General features: G+C 43.8%; 1 protein-coding gene across 2 annotated transcripts in view; it reads right to left on the reverse strand.

Moving 5' to 3' along the window:
- Positions 1–22322, reverse strand: part of SLC26A4 (solute carrier family 26 member 4) — a 55870-nt gene that overhangs the window by 9404 nt on the left and 24144 nt on the right. For both annotated transcript variants that reach the window (XM_034666374.1, XM_019807065.2), the window contains 11 exons: positions 19338–19490; positions 18692–18774; positions 13323–13470; positions 12583–12696; positions 8833–8910; positions 8596–8691; positions 7277–7383; positions 5142–5211; positions 3490–3582; positions 2456–2551; positions 1630–1860 (listed from right to left, as the gene is read on the reverse strand). In XM_034666374.1, the coding sequence (XP_034522265.1) occupies positions 1630–1860; positions 2456–2551; positions 3490–3582; positions 5142–5211; positions 7277–7383; positions 8596–8691; positions 8833–8910; positions 12583–12696; positions 13323–13470; positions 18692–18774; positions 19338–19490 (1269 nt within the window). The remainder of the gene's footprint in view (positions 1–1629; positions 1861–2455; positions 2552–3489; positions 3583–5141; positions 5212–7276; positions 7384–8595; positions 8692–8832; positions 8911–12582; positions 12697–13322; positions 13471–18691; positions 18775–19337; positions 19491–22322) is intronic.

Here is a 22322-nt window from a genome sequence, read left to right on the forward strand (position 1 = left end):
GGAAGAAGCAGGCTCACAGCCAGAGGAGCCTGACGTGGGGCTCGATCCCATAACGCCGGGATCACGCCCTGAGCCGAAGGCAGACGCTTAACCGCTGCTGCCAGCATATTCTTGAACTCTTTTGTCAAGTATAATCACTTTTCTGCCTTACCAGCCTAGTACCCACACCATGGAATCATTACCTGCCCTTGCAGATGTAGCCAGGAAGCCCAACTTAAGCCAAATGCCAGTTAGGGGTCATTGCCATACCTTTTTAGTAGACTTAAAAAATTTTTTAAAAGTTTAATTCCAGGGGCGCCTGGGTGGCACAGCGGTTAAGCATCTGCCTTCGGCTCAGGGCGTGATCCCGGCATTATGGGATCGAGCCCCACATCAGGCTCCTCTGCTATGAGCCTGCTTCTTCCTCTCCCACTCCCTCTGCTTGTGTTCCCTCTCTCGCTGGCTGTCTCTATCTCTGTCAAATAAATAAATAAAATCTTTAAAAAAAAAAAAAAAAAAAAAAAAGTTTAATTCCAGTGTAGTTAACATATAGTGTTATATTAGTTTCAGGTGTACAGTACAGTGATTCAGCAGTCCAATATATTACCCGATGCTCATCGAGATAAGTGTATTCTTAATCCCCTTCACCTCTTGGGGTCATTTCCATGTATTATATCTGATTGTCGGTGCCTTGAACCTGTTTTTCTTCCTGGCCCTCTTAATACCTATCTGAAGCTTCACCTAAATTTGACACTCTAGTCAAGTTGACACAGTGGTTAGTCTGTTTGGGAGCACATCATATGGTTGGTTTGAAAAGGTTACTTAATATTTGCCTTCCCCTCTAGACTGTTTAGTCCCCTCAGGGTAGGGGCTATGTGGCTTTACCACGTCTCTCTTATGCCTGGCAAGTGCTTGGCATATATTAGGCACTTCACAATTATCTGCTGAAAGAATTAATGAACTTGAGCCTGCATAACTGGTTTCTGACACCATGAATGTTTCTGTCCTACATGTTCCTCAACTCTTGCTTTGATGTCTTAGATAACCTGACCTGCTTCCTGCTCTAACCTCTTAATAACTCCTGGCTTTTCCAGTCCTACCCTGTTCCCCCGGGGTCCTTACCCTGCTGCTGTTCATGTTACCAAAAAAAAACATAACACTGACACAAACTGTTGTCCATTTTTCCTTCTTCTAATATCCCATTTTCAATGTACTCTAAGAAAAATGAAACTTTATAAATGTTAGTATTTGCTAAGATACTCTTCTAAACAGTATATACATAATACATAATATGTATTATATATGTAGCTTATTTTATTAGCTACATATATATATATAAGCCTATTTAATCCTCATAACAAACCCTGTGAAGTAGATACCATCGTTAATCTCATATTGCAGATGAAGAAATTGAGGTACAAACAGATAAAGCGACTTGTCCATGGTCGCACTGCTAGTAAGTCATGGAGCCGGGATTCAACCCCCCGTCTGGCCTCACAGTCCGTGCTTTAAAATATCACATTCTATTGCAAAACCATCCTCTAGAAAAATTACAGATCCAACAATCATCCCTTTGCAAGACCAGGCAATCCCTATAATATTACTACTGACAAAGCTCCAAACCTATAATCCAAAGCACCAAAACCTTACCATTCGCAGTGATCTGACTCCAACAACATCCAAGAAAGATATGGCTCCACAGTCAAGCACGAGGCTATGGATCGGCACTTTGGGAACATTCACTTTGACTGGAAGCTCAGAGTTCCAATCCACTTGAATCTCTATTTCCTTGGTTGGAATATCAAGGTCTTCTGGATCTTCAATATCTTCATCAGGCTCAAAAGCATTATTCGATGAACCGGCATCCCTTATAATGCCATTCTAAATAAAGAAAACACTGCCAACTTAAGTGCCAATGACTGGGGGACATCTTTCAATGATTCATCTCAAATTACTTAAAAGTCCTATACACTGTTCCTTGGCAAGCAAAACATCAAAGGGATGAACTCTTAAGGAATGAGATTTACCTCAGTCCAAACTGTGATGTTCCCTAGGAAGAAAAATGGAAGAGCAGAGGAGCCAGGAAACTCTTGATTTCTGGAAGATTGTGGAACTTGGCCAAGAGATACATAGGCAGGAGAGTCTGAATAAAAGGTAATAGATCTAGAAGTTTATGAACTTAACTGTCTTCTATCGTGAGTAATTTTCTGGCATTGAATTAGCACTTACTTTGTTCCCTTCAGTAAAAATAAGGTCTATTTCTCGATGGGAAAAAAAAAATCACACCCGGTGTTTCCAGAGAGTTCTGCTGATTTTTAAATTCTCTCCCATTCCCTCTTGCCTACAAGAACAATTCCACTGTCTCCTTGTACATATCTGGGTACCGAAGGGAATACAGTTAATTTTTGACTAACTGCTTTCATTTTCCTTTGAGTAGGGAAAGAATTTAACAGGGAAAAGAAAAAAGTCACCTCACCTTTGTTGCTCTTAATTGTCCTTTTTTGATGAGTTTCTGTATCTTCCTCAGTGCTTTCAGCCTCTTATTATACACTCTAATGGCATCAAATCCAACCTTTGGAAAGAAATGTCAAATTACTTAAAACGTCTGGTTCCTAATGCTCATTAATGGCAATTGTTATCTGGAAAGGTTATTTCTTAAGTGGTATTATTCCTTGAGACATCCTGTCAAAAAAGCAACTCTAAGATCTGGTGGAGGTCTCCCCTATCAGCCCTACCCTACCTACCTAGAGACTCAGGAAAGATGGTCTCATATTAAAGGCTCTAAGTCGATAAAAAACAAAAACAAAACAAAACAAAAAACAACAAACAAGCAAAAAACAGCAAAGAATAACCTCTTAAGCTTTAAGTCTGTGTTAACAAATTTCCTTGACCTCACAGAGCCCTTTTGTTATTGCAGAATCACCGAGGACCATTCCTGTGAACAAGTTTGCTCTGGAATTCACTCAGGAAAACACTGATGTAGAGACTTAGCATCAGAACTTGGCATGGCATTCCAGACCACAATTTCCTGCTGACATATTCCACATAGACTTTTTACCCTTTACTCCAACTGGGCAAATACCCTCCAGCCCAAAGATGTGTACCTACCTTTGACTCTCAGCTCACAGAGTTCCCAAACACCTGACATAACCATTCTTCTGCCTAATTGTCACGCCCAGCCTGATCCGTCCAACTCCCAGGGACTGCTCCCTTCTGGAAACTCTTCACATGTACTGTGTAAACCACTTATCTGGAACTCAAATTCTGCCTGGAGACATCTCTACTGTTTTAGTCTTCCACAGTTATTGCTACCTGGATTTTAACACATATGGTATTGTTGGTGTTTTTCTATCCCCCAATAGATTATAAGTTACTGGGATGTTAAAATTCTTAATGCCCCATACAAATGGAATAGGGTGTAGGGCCTTAGCCCAGTTTGAGCCAATAAATACCTGTAGAATGAATGAAGTCTCAAAGGAGGTTAGAAATTTCTGGGGATAAAATACTCACTGTGGACTTGATACATTTTTTAAAACCATCAACGTTGCCATAAAAAATAGGACTAGAGAATCTAAGAATCTTCACTCCTTCGACTTCTTCAATCTAGCATTAAAAAAAAAAAGTGTGAGGTTAAATAATCTTAGGCTTCAAACATTTGATTCAATTTCTGGCTTTTGGTGCTGCCTGGGTGGCTCAGTCGGTGAAGTGTACGACTCTTGGTTTCAGCTCAGGCCATGGTCACGGGGGTCCTGGGAAGGAGCCCTCTGTTGGGCTCCTTGCTCAGTGTGGAGTCTGCTTGTCCCTCTCCCTCCCCTTCTGCTCCCCCTCCCCTACCCCTTGCCCGCACACGCGTGCTCTCTCTTTCTCTCAAATAAATAAATAAAATCTTAAAAAAATTCTAGCTTTTCCACTGGGAGGTAAGTTACAATTGTTCAAAGGAGCTGGGCAGCAGCACCTACATCTCCCTGAATAGGGGCTTCCCCCAGTTAGGAGGCCACAGGTTATTCAAACTGCTGGAACTTTACTGTCCCATAGAAGGTCAAGTTAGGAAGGGCCTTTATAAGCAATTATTCAACCCCCTGATTTCCAGATGGAGAAATTGAGGCTGAGAACAGTAACATGATTTTGTCTCAAGTTCACACTGCTGCCCCCCCACACTTTGTACCTTGGCTACAATTCTTTAAATATAGAAAGAAAAAAAAAAGTAGCCAACGGCGGGGATTTGCAAGAACTGAGGCCTATTATGTCATCTGCCTGTTCTTACTCTGACACAGAGTGATCAGACCAAAAGTAAAGCTTACAGAATCCTAGATGTTTCTAGTCCTTAGGAATCCTAGCAATTTCAGTCCAGCCCCTGAGATGAGCAAGTAGGTGCTGGGAGACTGAGCCACATGGGCAGAGTCTCCCCAGGGTGGAGCCTAGAATTGCAAACTCCCCGGCTCAGCCCGTGGCTCCCTGAGCCAAAAGATTCTCTACCATCATGTTTAGCTCTGGCAGCACTGTGCTCAACAGAACTGAGACAGATTGTGGAAATAAATTAAGTAGCAGCTAATGGAATTCCAGGGTCAGTGTCCAACATTCTTTATACTCAATTGGTTTTTTCCTGCATTTTCTTTCTCTGTTTTTTCCCCTGGTGACCACCAAACTACTTTATTTGCAGGGAACAAAAGCCCATCGGCGGGATGTGTCTTTCCTTTGTTTTCTTCATTTCCGGTATTATATATTATTTCTTAAGATTAGAGCAACCTGTCAAATAAGGTTCCTTGTGCCAGAGAACTTAAAAGTCTCGTGTTAGAATTAAACAAATTATGGGGATTTCAGGTAATTTCATAGAGGATAAGGATGACACAGCAGGGAAATAGAATTTTGAGGTGACTTCTGGAAATCATCAAATTGCCTATTTTTAAAAGTTCCTCTTACAATGGCTTTACATGAAAAGGACCTTCAAACTAGCATGGGCATAATTCATCCAAGCCATGCATATCAGAAAGCACACTGGGTCAAAGTTTTCATGACACCCCCCCCCAGGCTTCTAGACATTCCTGGCAAAAGCCTCCCCACTTAGCTACCCTGCATCTGATACACTAAAAGAGAAATATGCTGCCCCTGAAAATCCAGGCTAGAAAACCCAAATCCAGCAAATGTCTCACAAAGGCACTTACATTTTTGTAACTCTTGGTACTTTTGTAAATGTCCGTGCTAGGAATGCTTCCAAGGCCGTTCCATGAGGGACTAGAAGAAGAAAAATTAGGTCAGGATTTTTTGGAACAGGCCTCCTTTGTAATAAAACATTAGAAGAAATAACAGAGAGGAAAGAGCCCATCGTTCTGGTGTTTTGGGCCTGTGTCTTCATTACAGATGACATCTTCCGGCAGCTAACTCTGAAATGAACAGCTGGTGTTTTCGTGGGCCCTGGGAGGAGGAGGACTTTCCTGAGGGCTGAGAGAAGTCGAGCATCCCACTTCCATGTGTATAACACTTTAGAGGACAAGCAAAGAGCTTTCACACATGGTAAATTTTATCTAAGCATCACCATCCTTCTGGAAGGTCAGCAGTCCTATCTTCATTATTACGGGTGAGTAAGCTGAGGGTCAGGTAAGGTCAAAAAGTCCCCAGACATAAGAGGCAGGGCAGCTTTTACGTTTGACCCAGGGGTCCTCACTGCCTGGCAGTGCCTGGAACTTACTCGTGAGATATAGGAACTTTCTGAGGCAGTATGGTGAGTCTTCGGGGATCAAATTAGTCTCAGTTGATGGAAATGGGAGCCTGGGGGGACCGGGAGGAAGTTCTTCCCATCAACCAGACTGTTGGCTTCCTGCTCCTGAGGTAATCAAATAAATCCTGTGATTCTTCAAGCGCAACCAGGGACAGATGCTAAATACAATTCCTGAAGAAAGGGTGTCTGTTTGGGGTACTCTCAGGAATGTGCTCTCTGGATCAGCCACATAATTACTGGCAATGAAACATCATGGAGGAGAGGCTTTTGCTCAGCTAAAAGCCTAGTTACCAAATCAGCAGCTAAAACTTCTGCCACTGCTTTACCCTCCGCTCATCAGGCTGTGCTGAGTTTTCACGTAAAGCTCGTAAGCTGCGCTGTGTCTCTCCACAAACCTCTCTCTCCCAACCGCACCCCCACAGGGCCCAGCAGACACGGAGGCAGACAGCGCGTGGGAAGCAGCATCTTCCAAGGACAGGTTTGGAGTTACTTTGCAGCAGCAAATGGGGCGCGTCGGGAGCTTGGGAACTCTCTCAGTCCGTGGGCGACCACATAGGGGCCCCGGGGCAGTGAACACAAGCTTTTGGGAAGACTCCAGGGTGTCAGGGTAGGAAAGAAGTAGGGGAAGGGGTACTAGCTGGTAGAAAGAGAAGGGTGGGCTTATGAAAAGCGGGAGGGGTCTCGGCTGATGTTTTTCCAGGTTTCTTATTCCTTCGTGGCCCACGCACAGCCAGAGAAGAGGCCACAAGTCTAGAAAGATAACAGAGGTTTTGAGGAGCGAGACAGGCTCTGTTTGCCTCTCTGTTGGGACAACTTCATAGACCCAGGAGGGCACATGCCGAAAGCCTCTCGAGAGTCAAAACAGAACCAACAAAAAACCGGACATTCAGGCTCCCTCACAGATTGTTCTCAGTGATGTCAAGCCATGTCTGCTGCTTTCTCTCTTCAGATGAGCTAATGACGTCTACTTCATACGATCGTGTGGCTTATGGGGTGCATGCTTCGCTTGGCGGATCTAAAAGAATTTGGGCTACAATCAACGCCTTCGAGGTCTGCGTTACCAGCTTCAGGAGACAACGAACTGTAATAATATTTAGCAGCTACCTTGGCGCAAGCCTCAGGCCCCGTGCCCCACACACAGCATCTCCTTTGCAGAAGGAACCACAGAGCCACCTCCGTCCTTTGCTGAGTCACGAATCTTTGAGTCTTAGCCCCACAGAAAGGAGAGCACAACAGAAGACCCCGTGACTAAGTGCACAGATTTGGGGATGAGATACACCCGGGTTCAAATCCTGACTCTGCGACTTCCTAGCCGTGTGATCTTGGAGAAGGTTCGTAACCTTTCTGAGCTTCGATTTGCTTACCTGTACAATGAGAATAATAAAACCTATTCATGGGATTTTTCTTGAAGACTAAATATGATAACGTGGGTCAAGCATTATGGGCTTAATCCACAGAAGCCCTCAATATATAGTAACTATTATGAAAGGGAGTGGCTTCCCTATATTTTATCAGAATGGTATACGAAATCTCAGGCTGTGTGGTCCTGTTTATGGGAAATCTGGGTCTTACATTACTCACAATTGAACTCTCAGGACCACAGTGAGCAGTCCAAACATGAGGCCAGCTAGTAAACCGAGGTCCAGCCCCAGAATGATGGATGCTATGCACGTGAACACCCAGATAACCTAGGACAAAACGGAAATGGGAAGCATTGCATTAATCTGGAAGTGAGAGACCGCCTGTGGAAACAAGATGGATTGTCCATTAACAAATTACAGCTTTTCAAAAAAAATATTCTGATTTCATTTCATGTTTAAGTGGAAGTGGAAACTGACCATTCTGATAAAGACCAACTGTCCCATATCAATGTGTTTTCATTTAATTTTTAAATAGGGAAAATACGAACATAGTTCAAAATGGAATTAATATAAAAAAGGTCTACAGTGGCAAGTCTTGCTTCCAACCCTCTCCCATCTCCGCCTATCCAACCTCCTTCCCTACTTGTGTTCTCTTCTATTTCCACGTGTGTCTCTGCGTACATGCACGTGCACGCTTTTCACCAGCATCGCTTTTTGCAAATACAAGCAAATATGACTGAACAGCAGTATTATATTTTCCCATCTTTTAATGTATTGTACAGACTATGCCGTTCTGCACCGGTCTCTTTTTCACTTCACAATGTGTCTTGGAGATCTTTCCATATCAATAAACAGAGTTTTCTCCTCCTTTTTGTCCTGGTTTAAATGAGAGCAGGACTCTGAAGGACTTAGCTTCTGGTTTTTACAGTTCCTCAGACCCGTTGTGAAGGTTACTTTGGTCAGGGTTATACACAGCAAGGGTTTTGTACTTTGGTTTTGCTTTGTTTTGTCTTTTGTTTGTCCTTCTATACTACAGAGGTTTTTTTAAAAAAATTTTGCTTTGTTTTTTAATTTGGTTGGTTGGTTTGGTTGGTGTTTAATTTGTTAGTATGGGCTTCTTCCTAGGTGGAAACAGATCTCCCCAGAGACACAGCACCTTCACCAAACTGGGTCCACGTGGCAGGCTTCAGGGCCTTGGCTTAGGCCCACAATCCTAATTTCTGCTCTAGGAGTCCCAAAATGCGAGTGAGATTGAGGAGACACGTCCCCACGTAATGATGTGGCAGGAAGCGCATAAGAACCAAATCTTGGGGCGCCTGGGTGGCTCAGTCGGTTGAGCATCTGCCTTCAGCTCAGGTTATGATCTCAGGGTCCTGGGATCAAGCCCCGAATTGGGCTCCTTGCTCAGTGGGGAGCCTGCTTCTCCCTCTGCCTGCCGCTCCCTCCCCCTGCTTGTGCTCTCTCTCTGTCAAATAAATAAAATCTTAAAAAAAAAAAACGGATCTTATTTCAGACACAAATGGGCGGTAAGTGACTTACAGCATCGATCTTACTCTGTCTCCACAGACGAGGAACGTCACACACCTGCATGAACATCCCTTTCAGGTTGGCAATGACAACGGCGGCCAAGACCGACTGCCAGGAGAGACAGGGAAGGCTGTGTTATTCGGGGGAATGGCTTTCCATGTGACGAGTTTTAAATCTCCTGTTATTTCTCTGGTGGCAGAGCAGTGAAGCGAGATTACGCAATCAGTATGCCAAGAAGCAGGGCTATACCTTCTGCAAGGGTTCTAGCAGCTTCCCCAGGGCAACAATGGCGATCATCACAATCCCAGCCGAGATGATGCCGGCAATCTGAAAGACACACACGTCCCGTGAAGAGGGCTCAGCGCCCTCCCTCGTGTCTTCCAGCTTTGCTGGTTGCCTCCAGGAGAGCCTGTTCGTGAAGCCACTTGAGCTTCCCTACCTCCCCCCTTTGGGCTCAATACTGTGGAGAGAAATGAGAATTATTTTCTAAAACACTGCACAACTGAAGGAAGAGTAGGAAACATGCATAGGGTGGCTAGGGCAGAGGAATTAAAGAAAACATGCTAAGGGAAAGCCTGGATTTCATCGGGGCGTATTCCTGGACCTAGACCTTTGGTGTCCGTTCGGGAGGCCAGAGTTGTAAGCACTTGCCATAGTGGGGAACCTGGGCCCCCCTTCCCCCCAACAGCAGATCACCGAATGTTCTTGGGAAATAAATTCTCATGGCACACATCGGATTCTTCTGTGTTAGAAGCAGCAGCCCTAACAGCAATTCTGACAACACTTTGTCCTTCCAGCACATGATTCCCACAGAAGTCTCAGAGGAAATAAGCACCCCGGTCCTACTGCAAGTTCAAAATGCTACATGAGCATGGTGACACGGGGGATCGCATCCCCTGCTCCCCTTACTGTCCCCAGACTCAGGCTCAGAGTGCGGCCCCAGGGATGACAGGGCCAGAGCAGGGGTTAAAGGACCTTCAGAAACTTGACCTTTGCTGGTCAAAAAGCTCTCCTAAAGATTCACAAATAGGAGAGAGGCTGAGTGGGTGGGCTCTTCTCTGGTGTGATTAGCTCACCAGTGAACTCTCGGCTGAAACAGGTGGAGCATGGCCAAGGTGAAGACCAGAAGCTCTGAAACAGAGGAGAAGAGGCAACAGAGCACCAGAGGCCAAGCGACAGGAGAAGCAACAGGGGAGACTGGCCTGGGCACAGGCACTGCGTGCTCCGAGAGCCTGCAGTTGGAAGAGAGCCGGATAAAGCCAACATCAAGAGAAAATCCAGAAACTTCAGGAAATTTCAAAGTCACAGTCTTTCTACCTGGCAAATGGCTCATTCAACGTGCTGATTACGGTTAGATCAGCCTGAGGCAACATTATGTATCCGACAGACTAAAAACTCCGCTTTGTATTTCCAGAGCTCTTTTTTAGGCTCTTTGTCCCTGTTAACACCACACCTCCAGGATGCCTGTACCTTTCCCCCTCCTATCTGAGCAGAGAAACTAATATCCTTCCTCCCTCCGTTCCTTCCTTCCTTCCTCCCTCCTTCCCTCCCTTCCTTCCTCCTTTCCTTCCTTCCTTCCTTCCTTCCTTCCTTCCTTCCTTCCTTCCTTCCCTCCCTCCCTCCCTTCCTTCCACACAATTACTTAACCAACACTGGTTGCCTATCTCGACCCACTTGCAACTCACTGTGCATATAGGGCTCTGAGTTGCTCAAAGAAATGGAGATCTGGGGACAGAGACCACAGCCAGCTGTTCAGCTCATGCCAGGAGAATGGCCACTGACTCGCCAAATACATGGAACAGTAAGCCGCCAATGATGGGGACCGAGACGAATTTTGGTCCCTCTGTTAAAATCCGTGAGGGATCCATTACTTGTGGGAACTGCTGTAGAGTTTATGTCTATGAGCACAATCAATCACTAATTAATGATTCTGTTGTAAGTGAGAAGGTAATCAGAGCTGAGACTAGTTTATAATCAGAATTAGTTTCTGGTGGGTCCGTAGGAGTGAGGTGGGGGTGACAGAACAGGCTGTGGCATCAAGCTCTGCTGCAAACTGAGGGTGTGCTGCAAACAGTTAACGAGCAGGAGATATCTGTTTCTTCTGTGTCAGGCACAGCATATATCACTGGGACTTCGATGCTCCTCCTATCACGAGGAGGGACTGAGGGGAACAATTAGCATTTACAAGTGTGCACCAGCACTTTTTAGACGTTTTTATTCAATCCTCACAGCACCCCTATGAGGTGGATACAATTAATATCCCCATTTTATAGATGCTGAGACTGAGGCCCCAACATAACAGAAAACACGAGAAGCCACACAACAAGGGAAGACCTGCCAGTTTATGTGGTCATGAGTCCCCGGATTGAAGTCCAGGCACTTAGACTTTTAACCCCAGAACTTAGTATACATTTCAGTAATTAAATAACAAGTCACTTCTGTGCTTGCTTCATTCTTCACTACCGAAATCCTGGCATCCTTCATTCCTAAATATAATACATGCCAGTGTGTGGCGGTGGGTATTAGCTTACCAGAACACCCTTATCCCCTTGCCCTCTGCCAAGGAATCACTTTACACGGGCATTCTTCCTGGGGCGGTTGGCCCATGCCTTCTTTGAGCCTGGAGGCCATGGCAGGAGAGTGGACATCACCAGTCGGGGACCCGCCTGCACCCTCGTACAGCCCCGTGCCCTGGAGAGTCTATCAATGCCCCATCTCCGATGAAAGCAGCGGAAACTCGCATGCTGACAGCCGCCACCGGAACACAGGGGCAGCTCTGGAAATCACCTCTGACCTCTTCCCCCAGACCACAGATCCCTGGCCCTGCCTCCTGGAACGGGCTGTATTGTCTTCCCTGCTCCCTCAGAGCTAGAAAGACCTGCCCCCCATCCCAAAAAAAGGAAGTTCAATTTTAAAAAGAAAAATTCTGCAAATTAAAATTAAATGTTGTTCAACAGGAGCCAAGAAATTGGAAGAGGCCCATCCTACCCATCCCCCCCACATAGAGATCCCCTATAAATGGGAAAGGAGCTTCACGTGGGCCCTGGGGAAAATTAAAGCTTCCCCTGGCCAAGCCACTGCAGGGAGTCACCAGTTTTCTCAATTAATCTCTTTCACACTTGAGTCTCTGCCTTCATAAAACCCTATCTACAGACTGTGTGTGTGTTACAGTACTTTGGATTCGATGACATCCTCATTTATACCCTCAATGCACTTTTTACTCTGAAACAATAACTCTGTGTGGGGAGGGGAAAAACCCCCCAGACACGACAGAAACACAATTCCTGAGCCTGTCCCTTGCCCCCATCCACCTGTTTTGGCAAATCTGACCCCATGCCCCTCTAGAAAGAATAGCCCTCGGGAATGGCTCCTGAACTTTTTGGCCAGTTGAAGGGGAGGTGATTCAGAGATAAACTGGGATGCCGGATTTGGGGTCACTTTGTGAAGGCAACAACTTAGAACCACACTGAAAAGGCAAGATTAAACCCACGTTCAGAACTTCAGGAACAAAAATAGTCCTCAAGAAGAAAGGCCAAAATGTTATGATCAAAATGTCCTTGGCTGGCAAACTCATTCTGTGGGGCGACGGCCTCAGAGGAAGTTCCTGATCCTTGGTAAGGAAATGCAGATAGATGCTTTCGGTTCTCCTGAAAACGCATAGAAGTGCTTGTGCTGGGCTTTCTCTACCCCAGATAACAAACTGATAAAAATCAGCATTCTTCACCACTGTTTCCTTGTCAGTTCTTACTGTCCGTGGAAACGCAGGCGGAGCATAGCCACCTGCCAGCTGAGAATCTGTGCATTGGGAAACTGTAAATGTTGGTTAAGAGGTTTCTGGTGAGGAGATGGATGGGCCCTAGGTCAGATGGGCTCAGGAGGCACGAGCCTCAGTGCTCAAGGCTAATTGCCTTGCTCGGTTCTCATGCAAGCCTTTCTGAGCGCTGCTGCCCTGGCCCATCCCTCACAGGAGACCCGCACCCCCATGCTGCTGTGCCTTACCTGGGTCTTTCCCCCGGTGCTCTCCTGGACGGCGGTGCGGGACAGGGCAGTAGTGGCCACAAAACAAGAGAAGAATCCCGAGAAGATGTTGCTGATCCCAAAGGCAATGAACTCCTAAGGCAGAAACCGGGGGGCAGGGATGCTACAAACAGAATCACTTGGCAAGACCCTCACCAAGTGTTGAAGGAAGAAGAGGAAGAAAGCAAGCTCCCAAGCCCACCCTGTCTGGTAGCCCCAGACACTGCTCACACGTGCAGATTTGTGAGCAATTTAATAGAAGCCCCCCGGCAATGTATCATACGCCTGCAAAAAAACGGTCCTGTGTATATTTACTGCAGCAAACCACCTCAATTTAAAGTGGTCACAACCATCACTGATGGTGTTTGTTGCACTGTTTTGCTATATGATAGCTCCCGTTACATGAAATATATCAGGAGACACTGGACTGCATGAGGAATTCTTATGCTGACCTACTATGTGAGCGCTGAATGTTATTTAGGACCTGACTGAATTAACTCTTAAAATTTGGGTTACTTCAACTTATTTCTTAAACAGGAAAGAGATGCAATCTGCATATTTCAAAATAATTTCAAATGAGCATGCATAAGAGGGAAACCAGCTCCATAAGGGCCGGTGGAAGAAACCAATCCCTTCTTTAGCAGACAACAAAACCTATCCCGCTTGTGCCTTTTTCTTCTTTGCAGCCCTACAGAAGCAGGTCAGTGCCAGGGTGACCATACCTGATTCCCATCGATGGTGTAATCATACTTGATGGCATAAACTTTTCCTACAGACACTGCGATAGCATAAGCCACCACGGCGATGGAAAACGAAGCAGCCAGCATCTCAGAAAACAGGCTCACGGGTGGGAGTATGGGAGGCAAAAACCTAGTGAGGTTTTAAATGAAAACAAGGCAGTGAGGATTTGACCACAATTCTCCGTTCCTACCTCGCCAAAGGCTATATCCACCCAACCCCAGGTCAGGCATGAAAATGCTTGATCCTGAGGGAAAAAAGCGCTTTGCCAGTTTTTAATTAGAAGTTGGTGCTATCTCATGGGTTGACTTCTTTTGTCCCCTCTTCGAGAGCCTAGGAACGCTGCCTTATCTATACCCCTGACATGAATAAGCCTGTCATTATAGATTTTGTAATATACAATCCCATGCCATGCCATCACACGTTAGTGTTTCTCCTTGCACAATTTTATCTTAAAGGTCTTTGAATTTAAAAGATAGTCTGGCCATAAAATGAGATTTGCCTTGCATGAAGAGATGTCAGGTTTGTGAAAAAGACAAACAATGTAAGATGCTAAAAGAACTAGGTAGAAAATCCACATCTTAAGAGGCATGATATTTAAAATCTTGAGTCCAGAAAAGATTACATTTATATAATTATCAGAGTGCTCCAGAATCACAATGACTAAGACTTCCCAGTGACTGTGGGGTCAAATGACTACTGTCTGACATATCAGAGCTATTCTACAAACCATGTAAAGAAATAAACCTGGGGCCCCTGGCTGGCTCAGTTGGTAGAGCATGTGATGCTTAATCTCAGTGTTGTGAGTTCAAGCCCTATGTTGGGTGTAAAAGCCCACTTAAAAGGAAAAAAAGAGAGAAAGAGAGAAAAAGAGAGGAAGGAAGGAAGGGAGGGAGGAAGGAAGGAAGGAAGGAAGGAAGGAAGGAAACCTACAAGTTTATAACCATTCAGTTGTCCCCAAATATGAAAGCTGGGGGAATGACTGTCATGCACTGTATCTTGATGACTATGCAGAGTGTATATCCAGAGGTCCCTAGCCAGAAACCCTCCAAAACAAACAAGCAAACAAACAAGCAAAAACCATCAAAAAAGTCTCCCTCACCGACCTCACTTATGTCTGAGTTTCCTTTAATAGGAAATTACGTTTTAACCCCTCTAATTAGAGGGAAGTGCTACAGCAGAAATAAGATTGTTACAGAAAACCATAGAAATCTAGAGCTAGCTAGTATCCTAATATCACCCAAAGTAATATGCTAATCTAATATACTAGAGATTGTTGAATCTACCTCTCTTTTTGTTGATAAGGGAACTGAAGTCCAGAAAAATGAAATGACTTGCTCAAGGTCATTTAGTAGGGTCCTGGTATGAATGTTGATTTCCTGAATAACAAGATCTATCTGGTTCTCTGCCCCAGTGCCCTTTTCTCCCCACAGGTGAGATTACTTCCCAGACTCTTTTTCTCCCACATCCAATCCTGACTTATATGTAGGCTCGGGAATGGATCTTATATGTAGGTGGACAGAACGTTAGAAACCCTGATCTAGCCCTTGAGTGACTCGGTATCACACCTCCACTAGCCTGGATGTGAGCTTGGACGTCACTTCTTTTTTTTTTTTTTAAAGATTTTATTTATTTATTTGACAGAGATAGAGACAGCTAGCGAGAGAGGGAACACAAGCAGGGGGAGTGGGAGAGGAAGAAGCAGGCTCATAGTAGAGGAGCCTGATGTGGGGCTCGATCCTGTAACGTCGGGATCACGCCCTGGGCCGAAGGCAGACGCTCAACCGCTGTGCCACCCAGGCGCCCCTGGACGTCACTTCTTAAAACCAGTCTGTGACTCATTTCTAAGACCCAATCAGCCCTACTTCAGGTAATTCGGTCTGTCCGGATTAACTTTCCATTTTCTTGCAAAGAGTTTAGCTCTGATTGCGACCTGATGCCCACTGCCTGCCTGCCTACTTCTCCAATTCCAGATCCTTCTACCAGGTCCTTGATTCCCCAGGATCACAAAGTATGTGTAAGTAATTAGTACCTACATGCATGGTCAGTACTCAGTAAATGTAGGGAGACACTAAATCTGCCACACACCTGCCATCATTTGTATTACCTTGCTGGATCTTAGAAGTCCCGATTTTTTGCCCCAACTCACTCACTTGGGGCCCAGGCTGGACACCTTCTAATGACCTCTGAGTCATCTTTCCCTTACCTCCTGCCCTTCTTCAGTAGCCTGATCGTGAGATAACACTATGAAGGGGAGTGAGTGTGAAGGACACTTTTCTGAAAAGATAAGGGTGGGAAGCAGTGGGTCCCTGAAGGGCCAGAGGACCCGTAACAGAGAGTCAGGCATGACAAACATGATGCCAAGTGCATCTTTATTTCAGGTTGGCCCTGAACATTTGGCAAATGCACCACCATAAGGGAAAAGTGGCCTTCACAAGGCAGCCGAGAGAAAACCTCTGTGATTCTGCTGACCTCCCCCATCCTGTTCCCCCTATGCCACACTCTCAAGTACAAGTGCAAAGCACATCACTTCAAAAGCAATGTAACAGACATGATAATAGTGACATCCTCTGGCACTGGTGAGGAGGAGACAGTCACCAGGGTGCTCAGAGAGGAAACAGGAGAAAGAATAGGGACTAAAACCTGGAGGGGAAAGCAGTCCCTCTTTTTCAAGATTTTATTTATTCATTTGAGAGAGAGTGAGTAAGAGAGAGAGAAAGAGCAAGGGGAGGGGCAGGGGGAGAGGGAGAAACAGTCTCCCCGCTGAGCAAGGAGCCCGATGTGGGGCTCGATCCCAGGACCTCACCTGGGATCATGACGCAAGCAGAAGGCAGACACTTAACCAACTGAGCCACCAGAAAGCAGTCCATCTTTTTGGTATGGGTTAAAGGAAGGAGGGGAACGAAGGAAAGAAAGGATGGACTGAGCGATCCTAGCAAACGGAATTGGCCCCCAACAGGGTAAAAGGAACTGCCAACAGTGGCTTTGCTTTTACCCCCTCACTAGAGGACTGAAGCCAGGAGGGCATAAATAGGGGGCCTGCACCATCTTTCTCTTGGTACCCCTTCCTGTCATGGAACTCACCTTCAACATTCAACTTTCCTGGCTCTTTTCCTATCTCTCCCCATCACCCTTTCTTTCTGAGGGTTGTTGATGTCACTAGATTTGTTTCCATGCTACCACAGGAGAGCAGACAATAGTGGCTTGCTTACAGTGGCAGAGGCTTGGGATTTGGTCCCTCAGCAAGTATTTCCTGAGATGCTCCTATGGGATAGGTACCGTGCTACAAAGACAGAGTCAAATGGGACAACTGGGCTCACGGCCCTTCTGGAGGAGCTCTCAGTCCCTGGGTCCAGGCAGGCCAACCGCGCTGACCGGTCATACCAGGTGGCTGTCAGAGGAGTCAGCTTGATCCAACCCACGAGCAGGAGGCTACAGGTATTCTCTGAGGAGGACAGCGGGCAGGGAAGCTCTGCCTTAGCCCAGAACGGGGACCTCGGGACACGAAAAATGAGTTCCCCAAACCTGTTCATGGAACACGGATTCAAGGCACAGGGCATTTGCTGTGGACCACCGCTAAGTGTTACATCTTAGAAAGCCTGACAAAGGGGATCTATAAAATATCTTTCTCATGTAGTTTGTAGCGACTCAAATAATCTGATAGGATGAAAATGCCATAAGGCCGCAAGTGGCCACTTCGCACCTTTTATCACGAAATTCCTTCCAGTATCAGGATTCACTATCAAAATGTTGATCATAAGAATCATTTATGGAAGCACCTTTGGAAAATATTAAATTAAAAAAAACTTTTTAAAAAATTTAATTCCTAGGCCCCTCCTCTGGAAAGCTTAATTCAGTATTTCAGGGTGGGAACCAGGAACCTGTGTTAACAAGGGTCTCATGGGATTCTCACAAAAAGGTAAGTTTGAGAAATCCTAGAATGGCTAATAGGTAAAATAAGACCCAAGAGGCCAGGTGTAATTTTTCCAATATTTCTTTGACCAGCTATTAGAAGAAGTCTTAAGGTTAATCATATGGAAAGCATCAGTTCCCTATGGAATAAGCAGTAGGACTCAGCCAGCCTAAGGAGTTTTCTAGAAATGCGTGGAGAAACAAAGTCCAGTCCAAGGTCCCCCAGCCGGTTTTAGGGAGGGGAAACTAGTACCTTTTGGCTATCTAACAGTAAGTCTGGTCTTAATTGCTAGAAGTTAATGTTACCAATCTAGTGAACACCTAGGTTTCTTTTTTTTTTAAAGATTTTATTTATTTAACTGACAGAGATAGAGACAGCCAGCGAGAGAGGGAACACAAGCAGGGGGAGTGGGAGAGGAAGAAGCAGGCTCATAGCAGAGGAGCCTGATGTGGGGCTCGATCCCATAACGCCGGGATCACGCCCTGAGCCGAAGGCAGACGCTTAACCGCTGTGCCACCCAGGCGCCCCTAGGTTTCTTTTTTAATGCCGTATGATAAAATTATAGCGTAGTACACTTGGTCCATTTGGTGCATTTTATGAGAGATCTCACTGGCATTTCAGAACAAGCCCGAATTAAGAATTTACTCTGTTTTATAGGAGACCCCCTCACTTCCACCCCGTCACCCATCTAGGTGGTGACAGAAGTGGACAAAGGAACTCAGCTCTCAACTCTTCTAATTCACCAAACTACCAACCATATATAAAACCTCCCTTAAGATGATGCATTTTGTTCATGAGAATCAATGACATAATTATTACCTAAGACTGATTAAACTAATTGGTGGAGGATGTCCCTTACTCCTTAAGCAGATTGTTCTCAGTGTGATAAACGTTACTAACCATGATTCTATTTGTATTATCATGTAATTATATATATATGAGTTTAAGTCAGGAGTCTGGTGGTAACTATATATGTCCTGCCACATTTTAAGAAAATGAAGAAAAAAACAGGGGCGCCTGGGTGGCACAGCGGTTAAGCGTCTGCCTTCGGCTCAGGGCGTGATCCCGGCATTATGGGATCGAGCCCCACGTCAGGCTCCTCTGCTGTGAGCCTGCTTCTTCCTCTCCCACTCCCCCTGCTTGTGTTCCCTCTCTCGCTGGCTGTCTCTATCTCTGTCAAATAAATAAATAAAATCTTAAAAAAAAAAAAGAAAAAGAAAATGAAGAAAAAACAAAGCATATGGGAGTTGCCTTTCAGCCAATGGCTTGAACCTTCTCTATACACAGTGCATCTGACAGTTCACACAAATGGGTGCTTCTTTAGGACCGCACATAGAGGAGGCTGGTGAAGGAGCACCAACCTTGTAATAAAAGGTTTCTTTTAAATAGAAAGTACTGACTTAATACATTAGTATTGCCTAAGAGGAACTCCACACTCACCCTCTTGGGATGGATTTAACAATGCCAGCATTGTAATTTTTTTCCAGGTTGGCTCCATATGAAATAGCAGTAGCAATTATTGTCTGAAATAAAACAAAAGAGGTTAAAGAAATAAAAAACTGCACGTTTTAACAACTCCCCCCCTTACATTTTGTCTCTTCCTTAAGAAGCCTGTCCTGTTGGTTTCTTTTTTTTTTAATCCAAGTACAATTAACATACAGTGTTATATTCATTTCAGGTGTACATTTTCTTGATTCAACTTTTCTATACATCACAGTGCTCATGAGAATAAGAGTGCTCTCATTCCCCTTTATCTGTTTCCCCCATCCCCCCACCCACCTCCCCTCTGGCAACCACCAAGTTTGTTCTCTGTATTTAAGAGCTGGGGGTTTTTGTTTGTCTCTTTTTTCTTTGTTTATTTGTTTTTTTTTCTTAAGTTCCATATATGAGTGAAATAACTTAGTATCTCTCTTTCTCTGACTGACTTATTTCACTAAGCATGATACTCTCTAGCGCCAACCGTGTTGCTGCAAATGGCAAGATTTCGTTGGCTTTTTTGATGGCTGAGTAATATTCCATATATATTACAAATTCTTTCTTGTCAAACTCATTAATGCTGAATTTTCTAATTACATGTTTTACTTACCACAATCACTTCTATAGGAATAGGGACTGGAATTTTGTGCTTAAATCGATCATTCACTTCCTTAACCGCCATACAGATGATAATGGTGAGTAATCCAGCAATGAAATCAGCAAGATTGGTGTTGCCAACATTTTGAAAAATCTCAATCAGAGTCTGTAAAAAGAAAATAATTGTATATTCATGTGAAATGTGAAAAATCATATCATCAAACAGCAATTAAGAATTTCATGTAAAGTCATAAAAGTGTGTTGGTTAATACAGAGACCATTAAAAACATCCAGTCTTAGCAATATATATAAGTTATTAGTGATGGTTAACTGGAGTAGTAAAACCATGGGTGATTTCTACTTTTTTTTTGTTTATCTGTATTTTTTACAATAAAAATGAGATTTTCAAAAGAAAAGATATCATTACATACTGAATTTTAGTTGCAGAAAAGCTTTAAAAGTTTATATCTTAAAGTGGTTTAACAGGGACTACTAAGTAACCTAATTTCACAATGTTGATGTGGTATTTTTGAGACTAAAACCTGATAAACGAAAAAGTCCCAATTATCCAGTATTTTAGGTAAAACTCTTCCCCAACCTGAATGATAATAACGGTGGTAATAAAAATACCTAATTACTTCATATGTAGATACTTAGGGACTGATCCATTCTTCATGCCAAAAAAAAAGCTACTGAATTGATATATAGCTCAAATATAAATTTGGTACCTAGTTCAAACTTGAACTGAGGTGACTTAAATAAAAACAACTCTTTCCAAGTGGGCAGACAAGCCAACTCAAGAATAAACTCGTCTTGTTTTGTAAATAGGAGGTTTCTGGGAATCAAGGAAGATTAGCAATGGAGAATCCCAGGGAAGAACACTAATACCTTTGTTCCAGCAGCTTTGGTCCTGTAGAAGACATGATGTAAGAAGGTATTCTTTATTTCTTTGAGACAAATAACCTCTCAATGAAGGTTACTTTTTTTTTGAATGATTCCTTTTATGGATATATTTTTATATAAAAATAAAGGGATGGAGCATCTTATCATTTATAACATGTCTTAATTTTATAGACAAGCTATATTTAAAATAATTACAATGACAATCCAGTAACAGTTATGTATAAAGAACCTTAAGTGATCTAGCAATCGTTTTGCCAGCAACTCCAACTCTCTGGAAAACATTCAAGAGTAAGGGAATGAGGGGAGAAATTTTCATGCTAGCTAAAGACATCCACCAAGTGCTTGAACTAGAGTTCAAGCATCTGACTTACAGGAAGCCTCTTGGATTTCACTGAGAGGGTATTTTTGCTCTTGCTTTAATCCCAATACCAACAAATTTACTTTGCCTTCCAGAGTCAGTCAAAATTGCTAGAGGCAGTAACATGGATAGCAAAAGAACCAAATGATAGCAGGGTGAAAAAGAAAAAATGAAGCCCCTGGGAGGCTCAGTCAGTAACACATCTGACTCTTTGTTTTGGCTCATGTCATGATCTCAGGGTGTGGGATCGAGCCCTGCATGGGGCTCCCCACTCAGCGGGGAGTCTTTTTGGGGTTCTCTCCCTCTGCCCCTCCCCACTCACGTGTACACACTCGCTCTCTCTCTCCTTTCTCTCTCTAAAATAAATACATCTTTTTTAAAAAGAGAGAGAGAAAATGGAGGAGTACCACAAGTGGGCACAATAACTCAAGAATTTAGGACATCTGCCATAAGAGCAAACAGTCCTACATGCCTCAGAGTCAGGATGGCATTGCTGTCTGACCCTTCCCACCACCAATTTTCCGATGACAAGCCTCATTAATTCAAAAGCTGGATACAATATTTCACTTAACTGTCTATACAGTAAAGGTTTACTTTCAACTCAAAAGGGAAAAATTCAAACTTGAAAACAATCAGATAACTATCCCAATCATGAAAACATTTTCACCTTACAAAAATGATCACTCCAGGATTCCCATTTAATCTGTGAGAGCCCCTTAGATCTTTGAATAAAAAGCACCTCTTGTGTATTAAGAATGTAATATGGGTTGCAAAAATCAAAGTCAGTTTATATTACACAATTGCACTAAACAAGCATATAAATATATTAGTTGCTTATACACTGAGGTATCTCCTATGAAAAGTTCTACAATAAAAAGTTTAGTCTATGTAGAAATAAAACCAAAGTAGTCAGATTGTACTCAAAGATAATAGAAATGAGACTGTAAGGAAGCACTGAAAACTAATCTTAATTTAGTTTACTATTAAAATATTTACTAAAATATGTTTAAAATGTGTGGGGCGCCTGGGTGGCACAGCGGTTAAGCGTCTGCCTTCGGCTCAGGGCGTGATCCCGGCGTTATGGGATCGAGCCCCACATCAGGCTCCTCCGCTATGAGCCTGCTTCTTCCTCTCCCACTCCCCCTGCTTGTGTTCCCTCTCTCGCTGCCTGTCTCTATCTCTGTCGAATAAATAAATAAAATCTTTAAAAAAATAAAGTAAAATAAAATGTGGATACACAAATGAATCCATATTTGAATCTAGTATTCTGAATAGTTCAAATCATAGTAATGACCATTTCAGTGATGGGAAATATTTTACTCTATTTCCCACCATGCTTGGAGAATTTTAGGACCATTTCATTTAGATCATTTCTCCCTTCTTTGCCTAGCATTACCTGTGGGTACGAACCCATAAGAAACAAATATATACCTGCTGTTGCATATGAAGAAATTTATCAGTTAACGTCTGGTGCCAAATTTATTTTAATTCATCTTTATAAATAGAGCAAACCCTTTATAATCACCCCTTACAGTCAGGCATTTCCTCCTACCAGAAACAATTTTTGCCCATACGTAGATCAACCCTTAAAGTGTTACTTTCTTTATTATAATGGCTTAATTTTTACATACTGAAACAGATTCAAAAGAGTGTCTGATCAAGCTTAACGGTGACTTTCAAAACTCTCATCATCCGGGCAGAACTTTTCAGTGTGGTCTTCCTCCACGTTAGAGAAAG

Source organism: Ailuropoda melanoleuca, chromosome 1 (assembly GCF_002007445.2).
Source record: "Ailuropoda melanoleuca isolate Jingjing chromosome 1, ASM200744v2, whole genome shotgun sequence".
NCBI classification, from domain to species: Eukaryota; Metazoa; Chordata; class Mammalia; order Carnivora; family Ursidae; genus Ailuropoda; species Ailuropoda melanoleuca.